General features: G+C 36.2%; 2 protein-coding genes across 3 annotated transcripts in view; one reads left to right on the top strand and one right to left on the bottom strand.

Moving 5' to 3' along the window:
• Positions 1-16,753, top strand: part of SESN1 (sestrin 1) — a 112,211-nt gene extending 95,458 nt beyond the window's left edge. For both annotated transcript variants that reach the window (XM_044676677.1, XM_044676676.1), the window contains exons 2-10: positions 1,630-1,695; positions 2,887-3,087; positions 3,817-3,999; positions 5,691-5,933; positions 8,601-8,748; positions 10,538-10,650; positions 13,446-13,636; positions 14,636-14,780; positions 15,590-16,753. In XM_044676677.1, coding sequence (XP_044532612.1) covers positions 1,630-1,695; positions 2,887-3,087; positions 3,817-3,999; positions 5,691-5,933; positions 8,601-8,748; positions 10,538-10,650; positions 13,446-13,636; positions 14,636-14,780; positions 15,590-15,676 — 1,377 coding nt within the window. In that variant the 3' untranslated portion in view covers positions 15,677-16,753. The remainder of the gene's footprint in view (positions 1-1,629; positions 1,696-2,886; positions 3,088-3,816; positions 4,000-5,690; positions 5,934-8,600; positions 8,749-10,537; positions 10,651-13,445; positions 13,637-14,635; positions 14,781-15,589) is intronic.
• Positions 16,754-16,841: 88 nt separating this feature from the next.
• ARMC2 (armadillo repeat containing 2) overlaps positions 16,842-21,723 on the bottom strand; it is a 169,756-nt gene continuing 164,874 nt past the window's right edge. The window contains exons 18-19 of the mRNA XM_044676675.1: positions 20,525-20,697; positions 16,842-17,463 (exon numbers count right to left, since the gene is read on the bottom strand). Of these exons, the coding sequence (XP_044532610.1) occupies positions 20,540-20,697 (158 nt within the window). The 3' untranslated portion in view covers positions 16,842-17,463; positions 20,525-20,539. The remainder of the gene's footprint in view (positions 17,464-20,524; positions 20,698-21,723) is intronic.

Raw genomic sequence — 21,723 nt, 5'->3', positions numbered from 1 at the left:
GGGGATTTGAACCTAGGACCTTTAACATATATTTGCTCTTTTCTGTGGCACCCACTGTGCTGCTTTCCTACTGCTTACAATAAAGATCAGATGAAGAGAGTAGAGCTGAAAGTGCCCTCTGTTTTACAGATTGCTACTCCCCATCTTGCATTTCAAGGGTTGCATCATTTGTAGAAATTACTGCATACTTGACAGAATGATATTTTGAATTTGGGGAATGTGTTTTCTTCTGAAAGATTGTCATAGGAAATTATAAATTGAAGATTCTCAATTGTAACTAGGTTTCAACAGATGATATTTAAGGACACCCACCACCCAGGTTGACATGAGAACATACTAGTTTCTGTATTTGTATAGGCCATCCATGGCAGGGAATTCAGTTCTTCCTTTCTCAATTTAGATTTGAGGTTATGCTTTCATTTATTTTATAGGGTCATTTGGCACACATGACTTCCACACATAAACACATTGACTTGCCTTAAAAAAGGGCTCCTTAATTTTTTCCTCTGTGCCCTGTTTTAAGAATTCTTAGTAGTAAGCAGTTTTCACTAAATTGGACCAAATTTTTTGAATGGTAGCCAAGTTTTTCTCTTTCTTTTTTAAAAGGAAAACATCTGGTTTGAATCACAAAGAACATTTGAAAACACAGGGGAGAGGGTGGAGATTATATTTTATGTAATTATATAAGCAAGGGTTAATGTTTAGCCATTCAGTCTCTAAAATTGTTAATTTTGTATTGAAAGAAATAAGGCTGGTTTGGTTGGACAGAAACCCCCAAACAAATAAATACAGTATTGGGATAGGTCTTGAAAACTTGTTACACAGAAAAGGGGACTCCCATTCATGTCTTGACAGCTTTTGTCAACCTGAGTAGACTAAAGTCATTTAGGGTGCAAGCTAGTATGTGATTTCTTTCTCATCTTACATGTTAAAACACAAACACATTAAATTTTCAACTATTAATATGTACAGAAGTGTTACTTCCTAGACAGGGTAAAGAATAAGGGACATTGATGTAAACTGAAAAACCCTGCAAGTAAAAGTTCTCTAAACTTGTTTTCTTGGATCCTGTAGAAAACATCTGTTGCTCTTTTTTTCTTTTTGAGTTAAATAACCTAATTTTTTTTCTCTCAAGATTTCTACATTAGTTATAAAGTATTGTTACAGGTGTCATCTGCCATAATTCCCTTGAAAATCTTTTTTTTTAATAAATCTAAGTTTAAGGTTACAGCTTTTCTATTTTCAGAAAAAAGATGTCTAAGGATTCACATGTTGGTTTTGAATGTGCAAACACATGGGTCTTATTTTGTATCACTGATCATCCACACGGTTGACTGCTGTGTGCAGAACGTTTTGTTCTAGACTCTTTGCCAACTAAGTACCTTATGCAAAACTATGGTTTTAGTAAAACAGGTTTCCTTTTTTTAAAGTCAGAATGGCACTCTGAGCTGCGGTTAGCTTTGAGATGCAAACAGAAAAATGAAGAGTGTGGATCTAGGCATGAATACCAGCTCACTGCCCAAACAAGTCTGTCTCTGTCTGACTGGTTGGCAGTTTTTTCCATTCCCAGAGCTCCAGTTCATGTTGTTTACTGCTTAAGATTTGAGATGGTGTAATTTTCTTTTCTAGGAACTTGGAATTAGAATTCCTCGACCACTAGGACACGGACCAAGCAGATTCATCCCAGAGAAGGAGGTATGTTATTTGTAAAGGTACATTGTGAACTGTATGCTTTTAAGGAAAAGATTTTCAGGACCTACTTTTGGGCATCAGAGCAAGCATTGGTCAGCAAAATGTTTTTTGCAAAACTCTTCACAGTTTATCATCATATTTTGGCAGCATGTCTACTATACTGTAAGGCTGTGGATTTGTACTATTTTGTGACACTTTTTAGCATTCACATAGAGAAAGCTAAGACTTGTTTTTCAATAATGATACTCCACCCCTCCATAGTCAAACAATGGCCAACTTTTCCCATGCTTTTAGTTACTTAGGAGTGGTGAGTGTACAATAATAATTTGTGCTATCCTTGTACCAGACACTACTATAAAACAGCTGTGCTTAATTTTCTCTAAAAACATTTGTTTGTTTTTTACATCATTATCACTATTCAGTTGACACCTTCCTCTCCCAGCCTTGTCAGACAGTGTCTTATTCCACCTTTCTTATGTGAGAAGTTTTACTGTCAGACTTTATGAAGTCATACTTGGTCACTTGTGCTTAATTTTCCAGAAGAGTTATTTATGAGATTCAAATGAATTAATGTTTATAAAGTAATTTGCAAACCTTAAGGTGCTCTACAAATGTCAGTTACCATGATGATGGTTTATCTAATTACTTTGGTATAGTAGAAAAACACAGGACTAGGAGACAAGGAGCTGAGGTTCTCACGTGAATCTGCCACTCGTTGACTATGTGACTTTGGGGAAGTCACTTTACCTCCTTGGGCTTTAGTTTCTTCATTTGTAAAATGAAGAAATTCATTGATAAGATCATGATCAGCTGTTAATATTCATCCATACCTCCTTCATTGGATGGCACAGGGAATTATATTATGAAAGGCTTCAGTGATGTATGTCTGAGGTCTCATATCCAATATGTTTCCAAAATCCAATTCTCTATACAAATTGCCATCAAATCTGTAACCTATCTTATCTGGATGACCTTTAATTATTTCCCTTTGGTATTAACAGACAAATTTGTGGTTAAAGTACGTTTAGGAGGTTTGTGGAACTACAGTGTTGTACTTAATTAAGCTCCTTAGTACTGGAGTTCAAATAAAAAGGTTTAGCTTTTAAAATATATATTAACAATTTGCAAGACTATGATGTGTTATGATTTTTATAATTTATGGTTATTAATATTAAGATATTATGATTTACACAGATTCTTCAAGTGGGTAATGAAGATGCCCAGATGCACGCTTTGTTTGCAGATTCTTTTGCTGCTTTGGGTCGTTTGGATAACATTACCTTAGTGATGGTTTTTCATCCACAGTATCTAGAAAGTTTCTTAAAAACCCAACACTATTTACTACAGATGGATGGGCCCCTCCCTCTTCATTACCGACACTACATTGGAATAATGGTGTGTAAAGATTCAATGAAAATTAATTTATGCCATTTTCTTTATAGAGAATGTTAATACCTTTTAAAAAGACATAATTTTATATTTGAACTTTCAACTAGATTTCTATTAAAGATAATGCCTACATTTTTATCTCTTAAAACCCTTTAAACATTAGGTGATTGTATATAGTCATTTCTCTTACTGAAAAATGTTTTCCATGATATTAAGAGAATAAAATCTAATACAGCCTTTCTCATTACTTAAAATTTCAAAATTGTTTTGTGCCATTTGTGCCATCAGAAATACTTGTTATGCTGAAATTGACATTGTAATAGGCTTTTGGCACTCTGCATATTTGTCAACTTTTAAGTGACTCGGGTACTGTTAATCCTTTTCAACTGAGCATGTGCATTTATATTTATTGTGATCTCATAAATATTTTTAACTTAGTACTTGACTTGACATCTCTTTTGACTGTAAGAAAGGAAAATGAGTTTCAAAAACTCAATACAAGTGGGTTTTCCAAATGTTATTGGCCTTAAATTTTTTTTTGAATATTGGAATATTGGAATTATTTTCTATCAGTTATAATAATGTTATACTGAAAGGTTTTTTAAAAAATTCTTAATCATAAGAGTAACAGCTTGCTGTTTTGGTATAGTTTGAGAGTACATGTTGGTAGTGTTTTATTTTAGTTTTAATTTTTCTAGTAATTTAGAATAGTGTGCCTTTTTTCTTTCACTTAAGGCTGCAGCAAGACACCAGTGCTCCTACCTAGTGAACCTCCATGTAAATGATTTCCTACATGTTGGGGGAGACCCCAAATGGCTTAATGGTTTAGAGAATGCACCTCCAAAACTACAAAATTTAGGAGAACTAAATAAAGTGTTAGCCCACAGGCCTTGGCTTATTACCAAAGAACATATTGAGGTAAGTCACTGAGCATCTACCAACTCAATTTTTGCATAAGATGCTTATTCCCCTCTATGATTATTAGTGAATAAGCATTAAGTGAGCATGAATTGTGATATTCTGTATAGATTAAGAATATGTAAAGAGTGCTATGATAAAGAATAGACTGTAGTGTGTTGTTGGTTGGGCGGTGGGGAAGGAGGGAGGTGGTTCTGACCTGCTAAATATTTTGATAAATTTGACTTTGGAGTTGAAAGAATTAAAGCAACAAAAAAGATAAGATTGAAAAAAAAATTTAACCCTTAACCTTTCATTTTAGAATTAATACCGTGTATTGCTTTCAAGGCAGAAGAGCAGTAAAGGCTGGGCAGTGGGAGCTTTGTGACTTGCCCAAATGTCACACAACTAGCAAGTGTCTGAGGCTAGATTTGAAACCAGGACCTCCTATTTCTGGGCCTGCATCTCAATCCACTGAGCCACCTAGCTGCCCCTCCAAAAGAAATTTTTTTTAAGATAAGATTGGAATTTATTCCACAATATAATTAACAGTGTGGCAAAATTAAACAGGAATGTGAAAGTAGATAAAGGAGGCCAAAATAATATAGAATTAATTGAATGTTGTAAGAGGGAAATTTTGGTATTTTATAGATATATAATTAAAACGTGGCCGTTTTACTTATTATCATGTGTGGGTAACTCGTCTCCCCTCCTCACTATTCAAGGTGAGGGTGACGTAATTTCTATGCCTAGGTTAAGTACTTGTCTAACTAGGAATGGGCTGGAACTAATTCCATTTACACAATGTGATTATCTTTAATTTAAAATAAGTTTGTTAGAGCTTTGAGATTGTGTATGTTTGTGCATACACACACATATATTGATATCTATAGCTATATCTCCATGTATATGCACACAAATATGTATGTGTATGTAATATAGATATCATAGATCTATATCTCCATGGCCAGCCTCTTGCCACTACTATTTTGGAAATGCCTCCAAAGATGTAACTGATTTTGATGTTATTGACTTTCTAAACAACATATAGGCACATCTCACTCAATAGTTTCCACAGTAAAAGTTTCCAATAATCATTTTGAGAGGGCTTGATTATGTAATATGGACACAAACAATTCCTAATAAAGCATTCTGAAATATTGCAGTCCTAGAAGATATTTTGACATTGCTTCAGTTGCAACCTTTTCCAATATCTAGCAGCATTCCTTAAATTCAAACTAACATAACACCTACCAAGTTATGTTAGGCTATATTTTTAAAGACAGTATCAGCATGAACCGAAAGGTGAAACATGAAAAACTTAATTTTTATGTGTATGTTGGTCTCCCAGACTATACCTTCTGTGATATGGGGAGAGTGGGGAAGGTCCAGGACACTTATGGATGGTATTTATTATATAAATATGAAGAAAAGTAAACCAAACATGTAAGAAATGTGTGGTTTGATTTATGTACAATCTTCTTTTTCTTTGCATATGGAAATACTTGTTTGGTTTTGTAAAATTTGGAATTTAAAAATAAAAGGAAAAAAAGACCAGCAAATTTTGAAGTCTCAGCTTTTTGTCATCCCAACAAGTATCCTTTTAACTCTAGATTTTATGTAGGTGCTGGCCTTGCTTGTGATGTGTTGAGTATTGCTATGAACTAGATATTGCCATCAGTGTAACCACCCATTCCATTTTCATTCTTTAGCAACTTTTGAAGGCTGAAGCACATAGTTGGTCCCTTGCTGAATTGGTACATGCAGTAGTTCTACTCACACACTATCATTCTCTTGCCTCTTTCACGTTTGGCTGTGGAATCAGTCCAGAAATTCATTGTGATGGTGGCCATACCTTCAGACCTCCTTCTGTCAGTAACTACTGCATCTGTGATATTACGAATGGCAATCACAGTTTGGAGGAGATGCATGTTAACCCTGCGGGAAGTGTTTCAGTAAGTATCAGTTAAGTGTTATAGAGTCGTCATAAAAAATGGCTCACAGAGCCATTTTGTTTCATTGGTTTGTATCTCTTGCCCATTATATTTTCATTCTGGACTAGAAGAGACTATTTTAGAAATTCGATTTGGCATCTCAGACTTGGGAAATCCTCAGAATTATAACAAAAAGACTAGGTACTGATGCTCTTTATTCATTTAATTGAAATAACTAAGTATATAATAGGTAGTTGAATATGTATTGAAGGCTTCTAATATATAGAACACTGTACTAGGTATTTAGGACAGATATAATCTTTGTCCTTCAGGAGCTGACACTCTAGAAACACAAGTGTCAAGTACCTTCTACAGTGTTTTGTCAGAGCTCGTGGCTCTACTTCTTTAGTACCTTTGTAGCCATATCCAAATCCCTTCTCCTCTCTGGGTCTCAGTTTCCTTATCTATGAAACAAGAGAGTTAGACTAGATAATTTGTAAAATCTTCCCAGCCCTAAATATGATCAGTTTTTTAAAATCACCTAAGTTAGTGCCACCTGCTGAAGAATTTCCAGATTTTCATATACATTTTCTAAGTTATTATCGTATATATTATTCCCCTAAAATAAATAGGGATAATTAATATTGCCTTCTTACAGTGGAGAAAACTTTAGCCTATAGGTCAAATAATTGTTCCAAGACTAGTTAGAGCAATTAGTGAGATGAATGAGACCCCAGGTCATGGGTATGGGTTCTGGCCTCTTACTGAACTTTGTTTTCTTCTACTCTTAACCCCAGTCAGCGATTTGCTAATGTGCTCTGGTTATAAGGGACACCAATAAGTATGCGATGGGGAACTAAGACTTTGGGTATAGGTTTCTTTTCTTGTCCATGCCAATTAGTGATCCTTGTATATGACCAAGAAGAAAAAAAAAGAAAAAATTGCTATGCCTTCAATCACTTTTGTGTAAAATGAGATAATAATGAGCAGTGGTTAATGAACCATGCAAGCTTCCCCCAGTGTATAATAGTCATAGTTTGGCCACTCTTGGAGTGCATACTAGACCACCATTTGATAAATTATGTTTTCAGTGCACTAGATAAGCAGTTTGGAAGCAAATTATGGCAAGTAGCCCCTTACAAGTAAAAATGATGACAAATGGGAATTTTTTCCTAACAATACTATGTACTTAAAAGTCTAACAAATAATGAATGCCATCAGGTTTTCTTACTGCCATTTCTGTTTCATTATTCCAATTGGCATGTTTTTGGAGGCAAATGAGAAGTTACAGTATTTAGGCATGAATGTACAACCGAAACAGGCTCAGTTTCTATTCCCCATATTTTAATGTCATTTAAAAAATATTACTTATTTTAGCTACACTTAACTGTGGCCTCTCTTGCCTTTAAGAAAAGTAGGAAAACATCAGAAAACAGCATGGGCTATCTAGCCCCTGCAAATTAGAGATATATGTAACCCTGAGCCAACATGAATTCCTGACTAATCCAATCTTCCACAACTCCCTGAAATGAAATCCATACCTTTGTCCTAGAAATATCATTTATGGTGATATAATCAGTAACAGTTCTTTGAGCCTCATCGGTGAGGTACTTTCCTTGATAATATTATTAGAGTAAATATTTAACAGTATTTTGGCTCCAACTATTGGGATCATATTAAAGTGTCATCCACAAAGCATTTTTGCAGTCACTTTTCAGCCTTAAGGACCTGCTCAGGCAGAGTCAATTGGGTATGTCTAACCTTGACTTCCGGTTAGTTTTAAGGTTCCCTACTCCAGCAATTTCATAAGATTGACATTCCAAATATCTGACCCAGCTGGCTACTCAGTGGGGACCAAGCAGGTGGTGAATGTGAGATTCCGCCTCCAGAGCTCAGTTGGCGCAGGGCCACTAGCCTAACCTCATAAGTTAACCCCCCCCTGCAGTGGAGTTGACAGGATTGGTTCAGTGCTGTGGCAGGCATGGATGACTGCCACTACTTTAGTCCCCCTTGCTGGGCTGAAGTGTGGAAAATGGATAGCCAGCACTAGCCTTGCCAAAACACATCTCTGAAATAGCAGCATTGTGTTTGATATACGGAATTTGGCGTTGCAGCCAAATTTCATTGAACTACAAATCTGTCTTATAAGAAAGGATATCATAATAGTCTTCAAACTGGGAATTAAGGACCTGATCTTAGGTGGTTGGAGGGGATAATTATGAGAGATGTGGAGCTAGAAACAGTGGTCTTGGCACTGATTTGGATGTAGAAGGTGAAAGAGAGGGAAGAGTCAAAACTTTCATATTTCAAGTTGGGAAATTGATAATGCTATCAGTAGAAGTTGATAGGGACAGGTTTGGGGATAAGATTCAGTTTTGGATGTGTTGAGTTTATGGTATTCAATATGTAGAGAGAAAGGCAGCAAAAAAGATAGTTGTTTAGCATTAATAATTGAAAATGTGGGAGTGAAAAGAGATTACCTTTAAAAAGGAGAGTTTAAATTGTCATTCATTTATTTTTGTAGATAAAATATATTGGCAGATCTAGAAATTAATTTATTCATTTTACTTCAATTATAGAACCACAAGTAATACTTCTCATGACACTTTGTTTAAAAAAAGAATGTGTGCCAATTTAAACTTTAATTTTTATGTGGCATGTAGAACGCTAATTACATATTCTTTTCAGATAACTGATTCCTTTTGTGAGGTCGAAGCCCTCATGGAGAAAATGAAACAGTTACAGGAATGTCGTGATGAAGAAGAAGCAAGTCAGGAAGAGATGGCATCACGTTTTGAGATTGAAAAAAGAGAGAGCATGTTTGTTTTTTCATCAGGTAAATATAATTTTTAGATAGAATGCTTTCCTTTAAAAATAGCTTCATTTGGAGAAGTGCTTTATAAACTAGCTAGACAAATGTTGGGAAACATACTATTTTAGATATCCCTTATTACAAGTAAATGTAATATTTGAAAATGAGCTTTAATATAATTTATAAAATGGACTGCTAATTAAGTTCGTGTTCAGATTTAACATTTCAATCAAACAAGCATTTGCTAAGCAAACACCTGTTGTGCCCTAGGATACAAAGGGGGTGGGAGGGAGGCTTTGCCCTCAAAGAGCTCATAAGTTACTAGGGGAAGGAAGAATACAATGTTTAAAAAGTTAGAAATATAAACAAGATAATTAAAATGTTGGGGGAAAACACAACTAGGAAGAGAAAGCTGCTTGCAGGAACTGGCACCGGAGCTAGCCTTGAAAGAAGCAAAGGAGTCTAAGAGGCAAGAGTTAGGAAGAGGCATGGGGACAGCCTGGGTAGAGGGGCACAGTCAGGGGTGGGAATCTGACTGCTGAGTTCTGGAAGTGGCTAATAGGTTTGTTTGGCCTTAATGATGAGGGCATGGGGGTGCAGGAAGTATGAATATGATGTGTCTAAAAATGTATCTGAAGGTACCTGTTACCCAAAATAAATAGCTAAACATTTCAGATTTCCTCAGTATTCAGAAAGTGGTTTCCTTTGTTGCTTCAGCCTGCATTTTGGGTTTGGCTTTGCAATAAATGTATTTTTTATTAAAAATATAGTATAGGATTTTAAGCTAGAAGGGAATGTAAAGGTTACACTAATCATTGTTAAAACCTTTATTCTTGTCCCCTCTCCCCAGTGGGTATGGCCCTGAACTTAAGACCTACCAGCTGAACCCATCCTGTCACCAATGAGCTATGTAACCTAACCCCTCTTCCTCATCTGTAAAACAGGTATAATTATATTTGCCCCATACCTGCTTCACACTATTTTCAGCCTACATTTTAAATGTGAAAGCACATAAAATTTTTTTAAATTTTATTTTTATACTAAGTTCCAAATTTTCTTCCCTTCCTCCATACATTGAGAATGCAATACAATGCCTGTTATACATATAAAAATCAGGCTCTGGTATGTCATTGTGTTGACCAGTTACTAAGTCTCTGTGAAAGCACTTAGTAAAGGACTACAAAGATACAAGATAGTGCTGTGGCATTAATGTAACATACGTGGAGAACTAACAGAGAACCAGATGAAGCTCTGGAAAAAGGAGATAGTTCTAGTGAGGGGTAACTTTGACCTCTTTCTATCCCCTTTCTTAACTGTAAAAGAAGAGGATTTCTAAGTTCCTTCCAGCTCTGGCATATTCTCTTTTGAATAGTCCTAAAACTATAGATCTGATTAAGCCAATCCCCTATTCAAAAACTTTAAGAGCATTTGTTAACATAAACAGTTCTTACCTTGGTATTTAAAGTTCTTCACAGTATGACTTAAATTACCTATTCTTATTTTAATAGTTAATCCATGTTTTTATCTTTAAGTATGGGCCACTGGCATTTCCAAACCTCTGTACTCAAATAAGTCAAAGAAGATTTAGAGAATTATGTACATAAGTAGATACAGGCAGGGCACCTTCAGTGCCTCTCCACTCCTTAATAAATGAACTACTTTTCCAGGTTACCACATCAGAATTGTACATGAGTTACCTTCATTGCACTGCATAATAAAAGAAGTCCATGTGGATAAATACAATTAACAAGGACTCTTTTTTAAAAGCCTGAAAAAAAAATAAAAGCCTGTTATGACCTTTTCATTATTGTAGATGATGAAGAAGTTGCACCAGCAAGAGATGTATCACGTCACTTTGAGGACACTAGTTATGGTTATAAAGATTTCTCTAGACACGGGATGCACGTGCCAACATTTCGAGTTCAGGTAAAATGGAAGTTTGCATTGTATATACTTATATACAAAAAGCTGCCATATTGTAACTTGAGAAGAGTAAAAAATGTAGCTAGTTTGAGGAACTCTTAAAAATGAGTAAAGAGAGTCATTTTTTAGTTACCAAATACAGCATAGAACTTACTCTAAAAGTTTCCAAGTCTGTTGTTTGGAGCTCAGAATATATTTTTCCCATTCAAACCTTTTATAAAGTATGTTTACCTTTTCACAAGTCAGTGAAAATTGATATTTAATTCATAGTATAGACAAAGTATGATGATAACAGTATTTCAGAATCTGGTTATTCTTTATATATAGCAAAATTTCTCTGTAAAAACCTGGAGTTTCAACTTGGGATGCCAGGAATAAGCCTCCTCTTTTGCAGTTCTAGTGATGAGAGAGGAAACTCAACAACTTTCCCTCATAAGCATAAAGTGTTTTCGCAAGATTTTAAAGGCATCAGAGAGGTCAGAAAAAAGTGAATCCTAGGAGTCTTTGGCATCAGTGGTGGAGAGGAGGAATGGCATTCATAAATCAGGGGACTCACCTACTCTAACACTAGATAAAGACACTAATTTTAGCGTTACATATTTTTTAAATGGTTCACTGCTGAATTATTGCAAGGAAGAACATGTAAGTTTCAGATGTCAGTAACCTGAATGCTTTTTAAGATTGAAGTATTCCCTGAATTTACTGAAAGCAATGCCATTCTCTTTGTAGATTACTGATTTAACTTTGACCAATATATGAACAAATGACTTTGCAGGTATTCTTCAGTATTAGGAGTAAATAGTTGAGGGGGCAGCTGGGTAGCTCAGTGGATTGAGAGCCAGGCCTAGAGACAGGAGGTCCTAGGTTCAAACCTGGCCTCAAACACTTCCTAGCTGTGTGACCCTGGGCAAGTCACTTGACCCCCATTGCCTACCCTTACCACTCTTCTGCCTTGGAGCCAATACAGAGTATTGGTTCCAAGACAGAAGGTATGGGTTTTAAAAAAAAAGGAGTAAATAGATGAATATAATGATGTAGTGCTTATAAAAATACTGCTTTACTAGTATCAAATTATTAACTTTAATATACATTAAAATAAGTTAATGCTGCAAATTTGGAATTCATTATAATTAGGACTACCAGGTACATCTATCCTGTCTAGGTGTGTATGCACACACATATATATGTATGTATGTGCAAATATATCAATAAATGCAAGATAATTTGAAAAGATCGTCACATCACTTATTTAGCTACAGTTAACTAAATCTCATTACTCTTTCACAGTAATTTTTATTATAGTTTCAAATAAATTTATTAACTATATTGTTTCAGATATTTCTTTAATTCAAGTGGATTTTCTTCTTTTCCTTATTTCAAATGGTGGCATTTTACTGATTGTCACACAGTCAGCCAAGGTTTCCTCAAGTACTATTTCTAACATTTTTGTTGGTTCAGTAGAGGATACAAAAGAAGTATTGAGGTGGTTTCCCACCCCTTTAGAGAGCATATATTTTAATTGATGGGAAAGGACTCACACAAGAAACCAAAGATCAGTATTAGGCATTTTTGTGGCAAAGACCCCAAGGTTTGTTGTAGGTGGCCAGGTAATGGAGATGGGGAGCATTTGGGTAGTCACAGAGGGGAAACATTACAGGCTGAACAAACAAAAGAGAATTTGCCCAAAAGAGAGAATTAGCATGCTGTGGGGGATAAGGAGGTCAAGTAGAAAAATGGAACCGTAAGGGGAATAGATTTCAAGTGAGGCAAAAAGCCCCTGCTGAGAAGCTATGAAAAACCAAAATAGTGCCACATCAAGGAATGCTTTGGGTAGTAAGCAGAGGAATTTGGGGATAACTTAAACAGTTTTGGCAGGTTCTACCAGACTGAAAAGTCCTTCAAGTGTAATTCTAACAGTAGAGTGGGTAAGCTGTCAAAGAACCGATCTAGTTAAAGGAGGGGAAAGATTGGCCAAAGAAGATAAATCCTTTGGTGTTGGCAGTCCATGACTATTATATCACTGCTGGATTGGGAGATTAGAGGTAGAAATGCCTTTTAGCAGGTGTTTAGAGAAATCTCAATACATTGTGATGAGAACTAAGATTTGGATAGTGGTAGGAAAGATATAGAGGGTTGGGTGAATCTGAGAAACGTTATATAAAGGATCTGATAGTAAATATAAGGGACAAAAAGTGAGATAACTTATGCAAAGGTTTCTGTGGCATTGGCAGTGGCACTCTAAAAGGAAATTGGGAATGATAGCCAGTTTTAAGGCATAAAATGATGATCAGTTCAGTCTGTGACATGCTAATTTTTAGGCTAAGGTACAGTAGAGAATTCTAAGGGGAGGGGTTTGACAAGACCTTTGGAAATAGCAGGGTTATGCCTCAGAAGTGAAGGGTCAGGGGGCAGCTAGGTGGCTAAGTGAATTGAGGGCCAGGTCCAGAGACAGGAGGTCCTGGGTTCAAATCTGGCTTCAGACATTTCCTAGCTGTGTGACCCTGGGCAAGTCACTTGACTCCTACTACCTAGCCCTTACCCCTCTTCTGCCTTGGAATCAATACACAGTATTGATTCTAAGATGGAAGGTATGTGTTTAAAAAAAAAAAAGTGAAGGGTCATTGTGAGAGGTGGGATTTCAAAATCAGCAACACAAAGACAAATCGATTCTACTAATAATTTTATTAATAATACTATGTTCTAATTTAAACTGGCAATATAAAACTGGAATGGTAGACTGTAATGTTCTTGTCCAAATTTTCATCTTTCACATACACTATATCTTCTGTCATATGTAGGACTATTGCTGGGAAGACCATGGTTACTCATTGGTTAATCGTCTTTATCCAGATGTGGGACAGTTGATTGATGAAAAATTTCACATTGCATACAATCTGACATATAATACAATGGCAATGCATAAAGACGTAGATACCTCAATGCTTAGGCGTGCAATTTGGAACTATATTCACTGCATGTTTGGAATAAGGTTAGTCTCTACATTTTCTTCATTTTTAAAAAGTAATTTGTTACCACTGGGATCATCCTTCCCTCTAAGTTGCCTTAAATATCTCCTTTCACAGTTTGTTTTTAGCCCATATTTAAATATAGCATATACATTCTTTCTTAAGCATCACTGATCTAAATACCTCTTAAAATAAAAGATTTATCTTGAATTTAATTGGAAGTCAAATGGATAACAATGTATTTCATATTTAAACCATGGTACTTCATAGAAGTAAAGTACTTTTCTACAGATTGACATCTTAGTCTTAAAAGTAAATGAGAAAGTATAATAATAATGGTTAGTCATTATTCATAGTGAAAATAAATTAAGCCAGTGCTAAATTATACCTTTATGGTATAAAGTAAAATGCTTAACTCTGCAAATTTGGAATTCTTAATAATTAGGAACATCATATTTGGCTTCCTCTGTGCTCCTTTGAATGCATGAGCAATAGCCAGCCCAACTCTTAAGCTGTCGGAATAAAATTTTTGACTATGTACCATTATTCTATTAAAGTCCTACCCCAATTCATCATCAAAGGGTGAAGGAGCACAATCAAGAACAAACTCTGCCAGTCCTCCTAAACTAGAAAGATTTACAGTTATATGCTAGGCAATGGTTTCAATGCCCTTATTGGAGAACTTTAAGCCGAGAAAGGCAGGAACCAGCTTCAACCTCTAACAGAGAAGTATCTGTACAAAGGCCCTGAGGTAGAATTTCCAAATGGGTAAATTTTTTCTTTGGTGCCTTTCATTTTTGCACTTCCTTAGTTTCCCATGCCATCTCCCAGGTGTAATAAAAGCCTTAAGAGAGTATATAACATGCCACCCAAGGAAACAAGTTTATTGTGTAAAGTTCATAGTAAACAAGAAATACCATCACTTTAGCACATTGCCTGACACAGAGTAGGTATTTAATGTTAAATGGAGTAAATGACAATGGAGAAAGCCATCCTAACACATTTTTAAAAATTTAAAACAGATACGATGACTACGACTACGGGGAAATTAATCAGCTTCTGGATCGTAGCTTTAAAGTTTATATCAAAACTGTAGTCTGCACTCCTGAGAAGGCCACAAAAAGAATGTATGATAGCTTCTGGAGGCAATTCAAGCACTCTGAGAAGGTACGTGTACACTTTTATCCAGATCTATTGACATTCACTTAGCAACTTATCTTGGGGCTCTCTGCAATACACATCATCCCTATAACCAACCAGAAGAAAAGGGGACCAGCTGTGTGACCCTGGGCAAGTCACTTAACCCCCATTGCCTAGTCCTTACCACTCTTCTGCGTTGGAGCCAATACACAATATTGACTCCAAGACGGAAGGTAAGGGTTTTAAGTAGATAGATAGATAGATAGATAGATAGATAGATAGATAGATAGATAGATAGATAGATAGATAGATAGATAGATAAAAGAAGAAAAGGGGAAAGAGTGGATTAGATCCAGGATGATGGCAGTGGGTTTTTAGGTGGGCTGTGGACTGCTCAGGAGAGGTGACCACAGAACTAGAGACAGAAGGGAGGTTTTACATTGCTCAAGAAGCAAGAGGAATTAGTATGAAGTATGAAATATTCCTTCTTTTTAGGGAAGTAAACAAGAACAAAAAGATGGGGATGTGGGAATCATGCCACTCTTGAAGTTGTCTCAGTGGAAACTGCACAAGATTGGTTTACACTGAATGCAGGAATTTTGATTAAGCATCCAAAATTCTGTTAACCAAATCTCTAGTTTGTAAAATATAAATTGAAGTTCAAAATGCCTTTTCAGAAGAACATAGCTTTTTTGATTTGTTCTCTAGAATGATACTGCTATATTCTTTTTACTAGCTGAGGCTCATCATGTTCACTTAGTACATAAACGTAGTGAAACAAATGGAAGTCTAAATATCTGAAACATTAATGTGGCATTTTTTGGTTTCATGTCCAGGTTCATGTTAATTTGCTTCTTATAGAAGCTCGGATGCAAGCTGAATTACTTTATGCTCTGAGAGCCATTACCCGCTATATGACCTGATGTCTTTCCTCAGTTCAAAAAGTTGATGGAATGATCAGAAGACAGTATCTCTGAGGGGGCAGGTATGGAGCCCCAGGACCAATGGTAGATCGAGCATTCACACCTCCATTGTGCCATGATTCCTTTAGTTTCTGCTCTTTTACTGTGGGAAAACCACTTTGGGCACTGAGTAGAGAGTGCCCAGCTCCTCCTTCAAGGTTAGAGCTGTGAAAAGGGGCTATGGTTCAGAGGCTTCTGCTTTATGACAGCATAAGAAGCTGCATAACTCCAAATCCCATTGCTTTTCTGATCAGTGAGATAACCAGGGTTGGAGCATGCAACAATGGGACTTGGAAAATGGCTAAAATTTAGTGATGCAGAAGGAATTTTAGAAGTTTCTGGTGCTGCTCTTCTTGCCGGTGGCTGTCCCAGTTAAGCTATTAGAAATACAGTGAACACTGCTACTATCTGAGCCTCCATAATTTGTGTGGTTAAAAATGAAACTTGGATATGTGTTCATTTTTTGCCTTTAAAATTTAAAAAGCTAAGACAAGCCTCACATCTCAACAGTGACCATTCTGAAAGTTAACAGTTAATTTTCTTCACTGTAGTTTTTGCTTTTGAAAATACTATATAAGTGTTTAAACATTTAGTTACTGTATGAAACCAATTCTGATGGCCTTCCTAAGAAGATTCAGGCCTTCACAGAGTGGCAGTCTTCTGGGAAAGTGCATCAACTACAAGCACTGCTGACAGCCATGTGATGGGTTTCTTTTCTTGGGTAGTTTCTGACACTGGAGGGCGGGCAGTCGTCATACCAGAGTTTTGTTTCTAGCACCTCAACTGTGAGCAAGTCTAGGGGTATTACCCCTAAAACCACCATATTGAAAGTGGTGCAGCTCCTTAGCTAACAAAGCCGTAAAACATGTTGTATGGTTAAAATGAATTTGATTTGGGGGAAAAAAAAATTGCTAGCTTTGAAATGTAAACTGGTTTGGAAAATGTACTGAAAACTTTGTATTACAGAAGCGTGAATTGCTTTTGAAGTCTGTCAGTATTATTGGTCTTTTTAAAATAAAGGATAATTTTTTTTCTCCATTTTTATCTCACTTTATTTGTTCATTCTTTCAACAGAATTGTATTAAATACCCACTGAGCACTTTACTAGGAAAAGATACAAAGTGGAGTTGACATAGTCCCTGCTCTCTCTTGGAGCTTACAGTCTAATATCCGAATAAGACACAAATACAGGACATATACATAATATTACATACGTGCATTGAATTGCAAAAAACAAAGTGCTTTCTAGGTCTGGAAGGAATATGGACTTTAAAGGAAGGGCAGGAATGCAGAATGGAAAGAGAAGCGGAGCCCATCTTGAGCTGGAGCATAGAGTTTATATGTGAAGAGAAGTGAGAAGAGAAAACAAGACATGGGGCCATATTGATTGAGGAGCTTGATTGCCAGGCAAAGGAGTTTGAGAACTACTTGATACAGTGGGCACTGACTTTTTATTTTTCACATTTCATTTCCTTAAACCCATTGTTTTGAGTCTTTCAATATGGTAAACGAGATTACTGCTTCTGTGGCACCATGAACACCTCCACTAAACAGCCAGTTGCAGATGAATTTTTCCTCTCTGATAGTAGTAAAGCAGGCCTGGATTTAAAAAACTGCAGCCATTCTAGTGAAATGAGAGATGCGTGCACCTTTTTGATGATGGCAAAATTCTTTCTTTCGAAATTATTCTTGGGTTGTATGAAATGAACCTTCAGTTGCAATATATTTTTAAAAGCTAAAAAATAAAACTGTTAGGAACAAAAATAAAGCCAACATCAATCAGAGCTGTGCAACAGAGTTGAAATTCAGTTAAATCGTAGCCCTCCATCAAGAAACAACTATTTCATGTTCAGAGAGTTGCTATAATAGGAGTGCAGTTTTGTCTGGGACAGATGTCCCTGCCCTCAATGGAACTTACACTCTAGATGTCAGAAAGAAAGAAATAGATTAAATTAGGAAAATACATTGATGACTCAAAAATGCAAAAGAAAACAAAAAAAAAAACAGCAAAAAACATACAGGTATATTGTCAGGGAATTAGGTTTTAAGATTTAAGTGTAGTGATCAGTCTTTTACATTTATCAGCTGAAAGATCCCTTGTTTCTAAGAAAGCCTATTTTTTGGCAGGTCCTGCCCACTTAACCTTCTTTAAATTGCCTATGTGGCAATTGCAAGTGAAACATCTGTGGTGAAACAAATGAGTTAGTCTGTTTCACCAGACTTTATGATTTTATGTTCCTTGCTTCATGCTCCCCTCATCTCACTGCCACCCCCAAAAATGACTTGTGAAAAGTCCGAGCGTTCAGGGGCCTTGGCTTATCTTATTCCACAAAATAACACAAGGCTGAATAATGGAGGATCAACTGCGATAATCTTTGTCCACTTCACTTTAAGAATCTTATTTGAAAAACTGACTTGATATCTGAATTTTACTATTTCACCATTAATCTAAAACATATTCATTACCTGAACAGTGTGCAATATGAAATTTTAAAACAAAAAAAACAACTGTCCTAGGTGCTTCCTGTTACACAGTAATAGTTTTCCCCAAACTAAACAAGATTTCTAATGTTACTGTAATCTAATAGTTACCAGACAAAACTGGGAAAGGGAAAACAGCTTTCAACCCTAGAGAATATTCTGAATATAGAAAAGGGTTTTCTTCCAAGGTAATCATGGAAAGACCATTTCTGAGATTTTTCAGGAAAAAAGATAAGAAAATCTCTTAATTTTCCATTTGTCAGAAGGCCAAAATCAGGTGACTAAGTTAAACTTTTCAGTGTGAAGGGCAATGACAGTCCCTGTTTTAACTAAGCCAATTTTTAAATTCCAAGGGAATTGATAATTCTTCCAGGTGTGTAGACATTACCGGAAGATGACTGAAAACAAGCCAAACTGGTAAACAGAAATGCTTTCCTGAATCATCAAGGTTCTTGTCAAAAGTTTGTCTGAAAATGGCATATGGGATAAGAATCAAAGGAGGGCAAAAATTGACTCTCTACTCTCAGCCTTTTTTTTCCCCCTTACTCTGTTTCAAGCCTGGCACAACACTCGTGGGTTTAATGGTTTTTCCCTTGAGATATTTGATCCTCAGATGATATTCTTAGCAGTAAAATATCGATTATGCAAGAACAGCCAGATCTAATTACCATTGAGGGAAAAATGTCTGAAAAATATAGGCTGTTTTAATAGTTCTCCTTTGTTAGAGGAGACTTCCTCATGTGAAAACTTTGGCCTTTGGAATGTTTGAGAAGGGACAAACTTGTTGAATCATCCTAGTAGAGTACAGTAATGCTCAAAATCTGATGCATAGGTTGTACTGACAGCAAGTCAAAAGCTGAAGGGATCTTAAAAATAATCTAGTCTAACCACCTCCACATCCTTTAAAAAAAAATAGATGAGGAAACTTATGACCCATAAGGTAATGTGACTTGCTCAAGGTCACCTGGCTAATAACTGGTAGCGCCATGCACTGACTAAATATTCTTTCATTAATAAGTCAACCATAATTAAGGCCAATATACTTCCCCAACTTGTCACTGGCCCTCTCCTTCTTCACACTCCACAAAAGCCCCTTCAGTCCCTGGGATCATTCTCTATCTAGAGGAATCTTGGAGCTGGGGGGTTCCTTCTAATAGGCCTCATGTTCCAGGTTAGTCTGGGACAGGATGTCTCTGTACAAACTTAAGTCTGCTCATCAGGCCACTGCTCTGGCAATTTGTTAGGAAGAGATAGAATTGTGGATGAAATAACTAAAAAAAGGCTAGCACCAAACTTAATTTTCAAAGTAATTTGATTAAACAACTTTTCCTATTTCTGGGACATATTTGTTGACCAGTATTATTGACTAGTTAGTGTAAAGACAGGGAAAAACATTAACCTTGGTTCTTCTGTTTTTAGCATTTAGTTAAAGAGGAAACCTGTCCCACACAAAGCAGCGTGTGAGTAAACAAAATAACCAAAAGTAAAACAGTTGGTTTTGTTCACTGAGCCCCAGAGATGGACAGAGCAGTAGCAAAACCAAAGTTTTTTGTAATGAACTTTGCTTTAATTCTAACATGAAATTCTATTAAAAAAAAAAAAAGCCACCCTACCAGAAGATGGATTCATACCAGATAAAGTGTGCATTAGCTAACTTTTTCATTTAAAAAGATATTTTGGGACAGCCTGGGGGCTGCATTTCCTGGCTAGGCAAGACTACCTAGGCAAGTCATTTGACTCCAATTGCCTAGTCCTAATTGCTCTTCTGCTTTGGTTTGGAAGTATTCTTGGAACGGTTCCAGCTTTCACTGCTACTAAGCCACCATCTTGGCTCTGTCTTCCTGTTCTTCTACCTTGGAACCAATACTTGGTATTGTTTCCAAGATATAAGGTAAGGGTTTAAAAAAAGAGTGTATTGCCATTTTATTACTACATCAGTTTTAAAGGGCTTAGTTTATAATGCACATCTTATTTACTAATGAACAAATAAACTGTCAAGAATTTAGATTCCAGAATGTATATTGTAGAAGAATTTTGAGAGCCTGGAACTGTTAAATCTTTAACAGGAGAATCATTTCATTAGAAAAATAATGAAAGTATTTTATCTTAAATTTAGAGTAGAAAGTATAGGAGAGTTTCCATTCATTTTTCATAATCTTATCGATTACAGTGGGAGCTGCTCATTGCACTTAAGTCTACTCTCTAAAATTTAGGACCTGATGATAAATGAATTGTTCAGTATTTATTAATAATGAAAAAGTGTTTGAATTTATTACTTTTGTGAATAAGACCTGACTTGAATTCATCTTTATAGTGTTAATCACCTACCAGACTTTTACCATATTAAAAAGAAGGAATAGGTAGAGGTTCAAGGAAGGTGTGATGGCTCTGAATACGTTTAAGAAGTTGTTGTGCCACAGGTTTGAATTCTGTCTCCCAATAAAGTTTGTGATAATCTCTTAAGTCTCTGTCAAAACTATAATCCAGGGCTAGTTCTTCATCTGCAAACAGAAAAAACAAAACAAAACAAAAACAAGGTAACGGCATGGCAAGTTCTTGTTAAATGATGACTTATTTGGAAATCTAAAACAATCCTATGTTGTTACCATCCGTGGTTTCATGTTTGGGGTTAAAAGGGAGAACCCTTTCTTCCCCTGACCTGCTTCTACTTTACACCAAGTGAAGTTGTGGGTGACGGACCTCGTTCATGGGCCATATTAAAGGGCTGCACATCCCCTTTGGAATTGCTGACTTAATCTAGAAATGAGGAATGCCTAAAGCTTACAATATCTGAGAAATAATGAAAAGAGACAAACAAGGTACCTGAAACTTCTTTCTGCCTGCTTTCCAGATTGTTTAAAGGGAGCCTCTGCTTGCAATATCTACATTTTTGAAGACTTCAGAACACTTCTCTTTGGAATTTTGCTTAAATATTCATTTCCTGAGGGATCGACTTGAAACTGACATAATAAAATTGCTTCACTAATAGAGTGCTGGGCCTGGAGTCAGGAAGTCCTGAATTCAAATCTGACCTCAAACAACTTACTGTGTGACCCTGGGCAAGTCACTTAACCTCTGTTTGTCTTAATCCACTAGAGAAAGGAATAGCAAATCACTCCAGTATCTTTGCCAAGAAAACTCCATGGTCCGTATAGCCCATGGGATCAAGAAGGCAACTGCATCAAGTGAACACCAATGAGTAGGAATTCAGTCTGAATTAAAGATTTCTTCTGCCTTTCCCCCTCCTTTCTGCTCATCTAAATCCTAGCTCTCCTCCTTTGGAAATCTTCTTCTGGCCAACACTAATCTCTTTCTCCTTTAAAAACCTATTGCAAAAATTCTCTACTGCTCAAGACCTTAAATGTTCTCTAATTGTCATATATATTATTAGTTCTGTTTCTTCTTTCCTGGAGGATACACCACATAGATTTTTTTTTTTTTTTAACAAAGACAGCCCCAACTTCCATGATTTGTTTTTAAAACGTATGTATAAATGGGTTTAAAAATCAGAATGCATATTCTGATAG

The sequence above is a fragment of the Gracilinanus agilis genome, chromosome 4 (genome assembly GCF_016433145.1).
Source record: "Gracilinanus agilis isolate LMUSP501 chromosome 4, AgileGrace, whole genome shotgun sequence".
Lineage (NCBI taxonomy): Eukaryota > Metazoa > Chordata > Mammalia > Didelphimorphia > Didelphidae > Gracilinanus > Gracilinanus agilis.
The sequence above is the reverse complement of the archived record's forward strand: the minus strand, read 5'-3'. Positions and strand labels throughout refer to the sequence as shown.